We start from the raw sequence: 10,716 nt of genomic DNA on the forward strand, positions 1-10,716 counted from the left end.
AAACTATCTGAATGAAATTGTAATAGAGTAACAACAGCAGAGAAGACAAGGGTAAAAGGACGGTTTTAGTTGACCTCCCTTTCTAAAATGCACTTACAGATACTTGTGATCGACTCGAAAAATTAAAAAAACTGTGGCGGTTGGCATCCCAAAAAATAAATTAATAAAATCAAAGCAAAATTTTTAACACAAAAGTATAGGAGAGTAATCTCTATTCTTCTCTGCATAAAAAATTTTGTTCACCACACTAGAGTCTATCTTTGTTGGTTCAGAAGCTTTGCGGCTTCACACTGGATCCAAAGTTGATACCCTGCATGTTTCATTGGGATTGGATCGCTCTCATCGAAGGCTTCCGAAGAGTCTAAAACCACCTTCAAATTTACCCCGTCTACTCACCAAAATGCCAGTTTTGAAGTTTTAAAATCTTAACGCAGAAGCTTTAGGCTTTTGAAGGCCAGAACGGCTTATAGACTCGATCGTCACTTTCTGCTCATGAGACAGTGATCAATCTAATTTTTGATCACTCTATCTGTCAACGTCTACGAGTGCTTCTTAACATCTCTGTGAGTGTACAGAGATCCACCCATTACTAGGTCATTCATAAGGGTCAAATCAACCGGAAGCTCTTCGTTTTCGTTTCTTTGAACCAGACCATGTTGGCCAAGAACTTTTGGACTGAAGGATCGTCCATTTCTAAATTTAGTGTTAAAGTCTCCAAAACGGCATACAATGTCATGCCTCGGTATATCTACTGAGGCGTAGGAGACAAGAGTTGGTAATTTTGTATGTATTCCAAGAAATCTTGTAGTCAATATTCTAGGTGACACAGGAGTTCACTTTTGGCGCGGTCTGCTTTGGCATCATCAAGACAACTTCAGGTTGTCACTTATTTGGTGTGCCGTTATATATGATGGCATGTTTGGTGTCAAATTTTTTTATCCCGGAACTTGTCCACTGAATTTTAAAAAACGCTAATAATTCTAGCTAGTAATCTGCCATAAGTTGGTGTGCTTGCACAATTTTGCACGGTTGAAATATTGTTCTTATAATCCAAAACAAACTTCAGGCTATTATTCGCTTTCATCAATAGCCCTTGGGCGTGATTATTGAAGGGTTCACACCGAGGCTCAATCTTGATGTTTCAGTAACCGTTTGTTTCCCTTTAGGTGGATGTCCTCAATGCACCAGATGGGGTCACCTGCCAGAAGCCTAAAGCACTTCGGCAGGTGGAGTTAATTCGTCAAGAAACTTGAGACATTATGGTCAAAAAGTGATAAAGAAAACCTGAATTCTATCTTTTTTAGAAAACAAATTTTAAATCAAATTCATAGACAAAGAGAATACAATGGCGAATTGTACGAATTTTGGGCGAAGGTTGCGCCTAATGATAATTGCTCCCGGCGCATCGGTGCGAAAGCTTCTGCGAATAATGTGAAAGATATTCTTGATTTTATTAAGAAACTGGACTCTGAGGAGGTATCAACTCCGATGTAAGTGATCAACTCTCCAACCGAGGTCCCGGTTTTGCCCGCAGTCGCGTATTCTAGGCTGTCAACAAAGGTGAATCGTGTGGAACAACTACTCAAGGTTGTTGCCACCAAGCTGGATGCTTATGAACTGTTGTATCGAACCTTCCATCTACCCTTTCGGACCCAATAAAACGAAAAGATCTGATAGATCAGATTGATGGACACGAATCAATCACTAGCATTCGTCCCGTTCGTGACAAACTGTTTATCAATATAGATAAGTCAGTTGCTGAAGACTTCCGCTTATCGGTGACTGGTGCGTTTACTGGCTCTTCTGCAAAAGTTCTAACCAAGAAGTTTTACGGACTCCTGAAGGGAATCCCGCCTGATTTTGAACCGTCCCACCTGATATCGTGCCCTGGTGTTTCTGGTGCCTCTAGGCTAGGGAAATCGCTTGCAGTAAAACTTGAATTCTCTGATGCAACATCAAGAGTCGAAGCATTTAGATATGGTCTCAAAGTAGGATACAAAATCCTAAGCGTTTATGAGTTCAAAGCGATTCCCCGGTGCTGTAACAATTGCCGATCCCCTGACCATCTCCAGTCGTCTTGTCCCAGTGTTACACCAAAATGTGCGCGATGTGCCGGTCCTCATGTTTCAGATAGAGACTCGCCTTGCAATTTGTCACCTAAGTGCGCAAACTGTGGAGGTGATCATGTTTCGTTTAGCCTCACTTGCCCTAAATTGAAAGCAATTGTCAGTCGCAAGTTACCAAAAACAAACTAATGTCTGAATCAGTATCACTCGTGTCCTTCAATATTAATGGGACGAAAAACAAGGACCTGACCATTGATGAACTGTACAGTAAGTTTGACATTGTATGCTTTCAGGAACATCTTTTGACCGCAACGAGTGTTAATTTCCTGCGTCGCAGTTCCGCCCACTTTGTTTTCACAACAAATGCTAAATCTACTTTTGGAAGGCCTTCAGGGGGTTTAGCATGTATTATAAAATAAAAGCTCAGCTTTCTGTCTCCGTCATGCTATTTCTCTGATGAACATTTATTGGCTATAAGACTTGGTAAAACCGTATTGATAAACACTTACCTGCCTCACGATAGGAAGAATATGACATCGCTTAATAAATCCTCCAAAGCATGCTCTAGTTTGAAAACTCTCCTTCAAAGTATAAGCAAAAATGGGTACGAATTTATTATTATTGGAGATATGAACACTGATGTAAAATGTGATTCTGCTCGTACTGTGAACCTACTTGATTGTCTCCCTGATTACAGAATAATTGCGAAGGATCTACCTTTCTCGTATGTGCATAATTCCGGCAGCTTATCGGATATTGATCACGTGATTTGTTCCCCGTTCATTACATCTTCAACAGTGCATGTCCACGAAGATGAGCAAGATATTGATCACCTTCCTTTATCGCTATGCTTTTCGATTAGAAAAGATAGTACTGACCAGGCTTGTGCTCCTGCCTCTAAATGGTTTGTGCGGAGTAATTGGAAAAATGCTAATATGCCATTATATATTTCAACCCTGGCCATTCTCCTTGGTTCTTTACGTGTACCTTTTCATCTACTCCAGCTGAGTGTTAGTCCTACTAAAAGTAATTATGATCTGAATCATTATTACAACCAAATCGTGTGGTGTTTAAAACGCGCTGAGGAGGTTGCTGTCCCTCAGGAGCGAGTGAGGAAAAGTACAAGGAAACCAATCTGGTCGTGTGACCCTGAGCTGAAAAGTGTGAAAAATAAAGCCAAATTTTGGCTGCGTATATGGGTTGGTAACGGTCGACCATTAGCTGGGAATGTGTTTGAAATAAAACAAAAAACTAAGCGTGAGTTTAAGAAATGTCTGCGATCGAGCCGTTACAAAGGGTTAGACTGTCCTACCAATAAGAAAGAATGGGACAAAGTGATTAATTCAGCTAAATTAAATAACTCGGAAAATCCTAATTGCCCCATTACGCCTTGGTCTGACCACTATTCAGTTATATTTTCCAAAGTGAATTATGCAGTGCACGCGCTTTATTCGAAACTGCTTGATTCGGTTCTCCCGCCTTCCCTGACTCAGGCACAAGTTATTCCCGTTTCAGTTGACACTGTAATTGCATCTGTTAAGAAATTGAAATCAAGTTCTCTTGATATTGACGGTATCAGTGCTTATCATCTAAAAATAAATTGCCCGTCTTTGTTTTTCCATTTACAGTTGTTTTTTCAAATGTGCCTTTGTTGTTCCCTCGTTCCTGACAGCTTTTTGTGTAGAACTGTCACTTCTGTGCTTAAACGAGGTAAGACTCCTTTGGATTGTTCTTCTTACAGGCCTATCACGGTTGCTTGTAATTTTAGTAAAATCCTTGAATACATCCTACTTCCTTTCATAAGTATGAATGCTAATTTCGTGGAGAATCCCCGAGAAATAAGTTTGGTTTTCAGTCTGGCATCGGGTGCCAGCACGCTCTCCGTACTCTTGCTTTCCTTCTTAAAGATGCTTCGGCTAAAGAGTATGGTCTTCATATTTGTGCTCTTGATCTTTCTAAGGCTTTCGATAGTGTTTTACATAGTCAGGCTATTTACTCTCTTTATAGTCACGGTATTAACCTTTCAGTTATTTTTCTTCTAAAGTTTTGGTATAGTAATTCTTATCTTCGAATTAAAACTAATGGTGCCCTTTCATTTTCTAATGTTCTTGTTTGTCGGGGCGTACGGCAGGGTGGAGTGTTATCTCCTAGTATTTTCAAATTTTGTATCTCTGGTATTCTTGAGAATATTTCTTCTATGTGTTTTGTTGGTTTGAGTGATATTTCTTACCTTGCTTATGCTGATGACATTCTTCTAATTAGCCGGTCTAAACTCAGTCTATCGCAGATGGTTCATAAAGTTTCTTCTTCTTTTACTAAAATCGGTCTTTCGCTTAATGTTAATAAATGTGAGTATCTTTCTTTCAATGTTCCCTCTTCTCCTAGGCCTCTAGTTTTTCAAAATTTTTCTATCCCTCATGTAGATTCGATCCGGTGGTTGGGTATTACACTTACAAAAAAATCTTAAAACTCTTCGGGAGCGTGCTGTCTGGGATGCTAGAGTGAAAATCCAGATTGGTTACTCTAAAATTGTTGCCAATCGAGGGAAATACAATCGTATTGCCCTTGGTAAGCTTTATTCTACTTTTTCTGATCATTCTGTTCTTTACCTTTCTGGGCTTTACCCTATATTTAAGAAAAGAGATATTAGCGATATTCGATCCTCTTATTTCCGTTTCTGTAAATTTCTTCTCTATCTTCCTCTGTGGTATAGGAATCGAAAGATAATCAAAAAGTTCCATCTTCCGAACATTACTGAGAAGCTGACTGATCTACACAAAAAGCTCTCAGAAACGGCGTATCGGCGTTTGTCGCCTCACCACGGTCTGATCCGTTTGTATGATTAATGTCTATTGTTGACTCTCGTTTTTTTTGTATCACATTTTTTTTTTTTTTTTTTTTTTTTTTTTCCGTTTTTCTTCAAGTCTTTACTCCACTATTTATCTTTTTGATGTATGTGGGTTACAAATAAATATTATTATATATTAATGGTTACATTGAATTGCAATGAAAAAGAAGTGGAAAAGAAGATAAGTTAAAGATCCACATAAAAATAATAAAACTTCTCAACTTGATTTATGTTCTTTTAGAGTTATAAAAGGCCTGCAACTTTCTTTTTTTAAGGAACCAATTTGGCCATGTTTGAAGAAGCATTCACACAATTGTATCGGATAACGAAGAATTTCGCTGTATGTTTCCTTCTTCTTTTAGTTGGATACTCCATTAATGAGGATGGAAGTGTTTCCAAGATGAAGAACGAAAAGTCACACACTGTCATCTATGACTTTGAAGAATATGTAGATAACACGTGGTTGTGCTGCGTTGTACATGAAATTACTTCAAAAGCTATGAGATTTCTAGATAAGAAACGGAAAGATGAAAAGCTCTTAAAAAAAGAAGTGAATTTTGACGAGAGTGAAAGTGATAATACTGACCTCTTAGCGACTGATTCTGAAAGTGAAGGCGAGCAACAAAACTCACGAAGCTACGCAGTGAAAGTTTGTTATGAACATGACACTGCAGCTAACCTGGATGAGAGAAAGAGAGACAAGAAATTTTTTTGTAACGGATCTGAAATAGAACAGGAACAAAACAAAACATTAAATAATGCTACAAAAACTGTCTATAGTAGAAATCCCCAGAAGAGTTTTTTCAATTCCTTATATAGTTTTACTAACGACTTGGTAAATGAAATCTTAGTATTTTTAAGCCTAAAAAGGAAAAATCCTTTCGCCTTAACCGAGGTATCAGAAATAGAAAAAATTTACAAGTCATTAAAAAACACTACGGATCTCCAAACGTTATATTTTATTTTGTCAGAAGCATTATTTATACTTAAAATTTTAGGCTCAAACCAAACTCGAAAAGAAGACGTTTCTAAATTACATAAAAAAGAGAAACTGACTCAGAATGTGAATTATCGTAATATGATTGTAGGTGGCCAAGAAATTATTGCAAGAAACGATTCAAGAAATCGATTATATGCAAGAAATAAAACAGAAATTCCACGCAATAGTGCATCACAGCATAAGAATAACGATCTGCAATCAAGTTATTCAGCATCTGAAATATCAAATTACTGTCAATATTTAGGATGCAATGGACACATCTATTACTGTGGAAAAGGTGACCAATGCTTTTACTATTCACGGAATTACTTGGAACATTACATGCTTCATTATAGCACAATAAGTCCAAACAGATACGTTTCTTTCAATACAAATAAAGGCAAAAATCTTCAACTAAAAAGTCCTGCCAAAACAGATCATATGGTCGATTTCAAAACACATGTTGCATCTCAATCTTTTTTAAACGAAAACAATAAAACCGATAAAGGAAAGAGAAAACTTTCTGATTTCCGAATAGACGATAAAAAAGCAAGGGGGAACGAAGAACAACCATACTTTTTGGAATGCTTAAAGCCCGGGAAAATCATAATAAACGAATTAGATTGCTTGAACACAAATGATAGGCACAAATTACGTAAACTAAAAGCAAAGGGAAACACATTAAGTTGTACAAAATTGGAAACAGGAGAAGTGAATGAACTATGTGGCTTCACAGCGGAAAAATCTGATTCTGTTGATTTTCGAGGAACTAGTACTGGAGTAGGGAATCATGGACCTTCATCATTCGAGGTCAAGAATTTAAAACTTTTAACAACTACTCTAGGACCAGAAGATGAATTTGACAGATTGCGTAGTTTACACCAAGATGATGAGGGTTTACAAAACTCATATAATACAGCAGCTGGTTCTTCAGAAAAAGAAAAGGATTCTTCTGAAAATGGTATCCGCAAGGAAACTGACAAAGTTGAGGACGGAAATTTTTTTGAAGATCTGGGGAACAAATATTATAAAAACTGTGTCCCATCAAATAAATTGACAAAGGGTGAGATTACGCTAGAAGAACGATGTACATCAAAATATGAGCAGTTATCCTATTTGGCACTTAAAGAAGCCTCGTTGATTCAGGTCTTTTTTAACATAAGTGAAAATGGAAGGTATGAAAACGAGATAACAAATTTACAAAGATTGGAAAAGAACAGGGATAATGACCGCAAAGGTCACAAAACATATGGTCGTGTTGAACTTTTGCAATCGGTTAAAACTAACAATCTAAATAAAGAGTCAATTCTAATGAATTCACCTGATAATACAAAAAATCTGAACAATGAAGAGCAGCATCGAAAAGATGACCAACATAATCAAATAGAAAAGCATAATAACTTTGCAGTTGGCACAGACATGCCAGAAAGTGAATATGTAAATAAATTAAAGACAAACTTACAAGATCAGCTTTTTGGAGTTGAAAGGAAAGAAAATTCTTTCAATTATAAGGAATCTACGTCCATCCAACATACCGAATCGAATAAATGCCAAAAGGAAAGGCATACTGTTAGCACTTTGCAAATGAAGGAAGGTAGAATCAGAGGCAGTGAACCTTTAAAGATTTCTAGTGATAACACTGACACATTACGAAATAATCAGCTTGAATGGAGTCTCGAAGACAGACACCGAAGTGAAGAAAATGAAGATGCCAGCAAATTAGAAAACAAAAAAGACGAATTTGCAGAAAGCACTTCCTTGAAGATTGTCGGCCAAACATTTGAAAGTGATAGCATGACTCTTAAGTACTTGGAAGAAAAAGTCAAAGAGCTTTTTCCCCCACTTCAGGTGTGTCACTTAATATTAAACTCACAAGAATGCGATACTCAAAGTGTATTTTCAGAAAAATTTGTCGAGCCTCTTGATTATTTAGACACTCATCAGAAATCCAGACAAACTGCAAGCAGCCAAGATGATATGAATGATTTATCTCTGTCAATTCCTCTAAAATCTAACATAACCGAAACACCCTTCAGTTTTTGTGACAATCTATCAACTGTTTCTGTCATAAATGAAACAGACCTAGAAAACCACAGCAAAGTAATGAATTTTGATACTTTCGGCAACAAAATTGAAAAGAACATTACTACATTTGATTTTGAGAATAAAAATATTAAACCCACAACAGGTTATAAGCGGCATAGAATATTTGAGTCATTAAGTGCAATGAAAAGCACGATGAAGGGTTTAGAACAAGAATTTACGAGCACAAGAGAGCAAACTAAAAACGATGCTCTAACGAGTTATGCAGAAAAAATACATATATTAAACGAAGAATCGAAAAGTACATCAAGATTAGAAGGAGGTCCTATCTCTTCTGAAGCTGACAAAATTGAAGGAAATATAAAAAGAGGTTTATCTGTAATTTCAGAGATCAACAAGGAAGTCGGTAGTAATACTTATCAAACTAAATCCTTTGACAAGCTGGAATGCAATAGTTATGTAAGTCTTGAAGTAGACTTGAAACATAGAGGCTTAGAAACTAGCTCAGAATCAACAAATATAGCCACAAGAGATGATAATGCAAAAATACAGATTCCATTTTATAAGACTGAAGCTATTAATAAGATAATTCTTTGTCCGGGTTTAAATGAGCCTACTCAGATCTCTATGATACATGATAGTTCAGCTACAGAAATTAATCAAGAAGATAAGTTCTATTCAAAAGTGTTACCAGAAATCAAAGATGGTCTAGAATACGTTATAGAAGACACTGAGAAAACTCTATTGTCTATGTTTGATGAGTTGGTGCGTCTCGGAGGTCTTGTGCCAGCATCAGAAGATCTACATGATGATGATGATGAAAATGATGTTTTAAGCGAGAAAGAGTATGAGTTTGTGTCTAGTAGGCTAAATACATTGGACGAAAGCTTCAAAGAGGTTAGTTTACATTTATCTGAAATTATAAATCTATCGTCAAAAGCTCTGTCAATCGATAATAGTGAAGAAGAGGAGATGAAAGAACTATTAGCTGAAAAAATGGAGGAGATTCCATCAGGCACACATTATGCTTCAATTGCTATTTGTGAAGAAGAAGTAGAGCCTCTCTCATTTTCAACAGTTCTAGATGAAATAATTAAGGAATCTAAGAACGAAGGCGAAGATTTTTTCTCTTCTGTCTTAGAATCCATTGAAGAAGAACCTGTTTTTAACTTCAACATATCAACAACAAGAGCAATGAAAGATAAGGCTTCTTCAAGCATAGATACTGTTCCATTACCATTCACACGAACATCAGTAAATCTTCACGAAGCAGAACTTGAAAGTAAACTTCGCTTACCTGAAACAACAGAAGGACCTTCATTCTTAGAGAACGAAAGTTTAGAAATGAGCTGCAGCCATTTCAGTGGCCTTGAAGATCCTAACATCAATGGAGAATTTTGTCAAGAAGTATCAGCTGTAAAAATAGATGACAAACTGACAACTACAATGAATAACGCTGAATTTGAAGCTAGGTTAAAATGGGAAAAGTGGAAAGAGGAGACTCAGACACATTTCCTTATAGACACAAAGGATGCACTTGAGACCAACTTAAAACCGGAACATCGAGATAACGAAGTTAGACGACCTGTTCCCTTTCCAAGATCACTTTCTAAGGAAAGGCAGGTGGGTCTAGGAATACAGTTAAAAGACATCACTCTGCCTGATTTATTGTCCTCTACCAAATCTTCTACAGGCTTGGAATCAAAAATGGAAATATCTTCCTCAGTATTATCTGACCATGACAAGATGGCAAGCATTGCTTGTTCAGATCTCAGTAATTACAGCTCAGAAAATTTGGAATCTTCTGCGTTTCTTAGCATTGAAGAACGAAAAAAGAAGTACCTTCAGGTGGTAACTGAAGAAAATACGAGATGCTATCTGAGGAAACCGCGACACTTGGACTCGATTCTAGAAGAAGATTATGCAAGAATTTCAGATCCCTTGCCATCAGTAGAGGAAAGAAGGAAACAACTCTTGTCTAAGGTGCAATGTTCAAATTTTGATACCAATAAGAACAAAATATCAACCAAGAGACTCACAAAAACGATTTTAGAAGTCACTGATAACCCCGAGCTCGAGAAAAGCAAAAAGAATGAAATGGCAATTTCAACTCCTTCTGTTTGGAATATGATTGCGTTGTATGATGATCAGTGTATCCGTGGATCGAAACCCAAACAGAGTACAAAAGATACTTCCATACAGACTGAAACAAAACTTAAACATGGTAAAGCCTCAGTATCATTACCTGCATCTCTTTGTGGGTCCGATTGTGGTGGCGATCAAGGATCAATATCAGATTGCTCGTCCCAACCGTCAATTTATAGAACCACACCATCCAGAAGTGGAGGACGGCTATGGCTAAATATGAAAGTATATGCTGATACTTCAGTATCCCTTCCTGCATCCCCTTGTAAGCAGCCAAGCTTGGTTTTATAGTAAATTAACATCTTTGTTTCAATTTTGAGTGTGTTTGATTGTATTCATTTATTTTGTATTAAATATATTCCTTCTAAATGTACGATTCTAAATACACTATGTAATTCCTGGCGCCTTTAGAAGCCTTTTTAACGACCTTCACGAGCTAAAAGGTCTTTCTTCTAGTGATTTCTTTCCTTTATTCTATTTTTTTTTGCTCTCTTCGCAACTTCCGAGGATATTTAGATGCTTTCCAATAAGAGTTATTGTCGCAGACAAGCGAACACTAAATTTGCTTAGAAGTCAAATCACTCCCAGCATCGATTCAAGCTCAACAATGACTTTTCACTTTTAGTGAAGCGTCA

The 10,716-nt window shown here is 37.0% G+C and overlaps 1 protein-coding gene across 1 annotated transcript in view; it reads left to right on the forward strand.

Moving 5' to 3' along the window:
- The window catches only part of LOC136031206 (uncharacterized), a 29,923-nt gene extending 19,473 nt beyond the window's left edge, over positions 1 to 10,450 (forward strand). Inside the window, exon 2 of the mRNA XM_065710574.1 lies at positions 5,190 to 10,450. Within this exon, the coding sequence (XP_065566646.1) occupies positions 5,204 to 10,372 (5,169 nt within the window). The 5' untranslated portion in view covers positions 5,190 to 5,203 and the 3' untranslated portion in view covers positions 10,373 to 10,450. The remainder of the gene's footprint in view (positions 1 to 5,189) is intronic.
- Positions 10,451 to 10,716: the final 266 nt, after the last annotated feature.

This window comes from Artemia franciscana, chromosome 9 (genome assembly GCF_032884065.1).
Source record: "Artemia franciscana chromosome 9, ASM3288406v1, whole genome shotgun sequence".
NCBI classification, from domain to species: Eukaryota; Metazoa; Arthropoda; class Branchiopoda; order Anostraca; family Artemiidae; genus Artemia; species Artemia franciscana.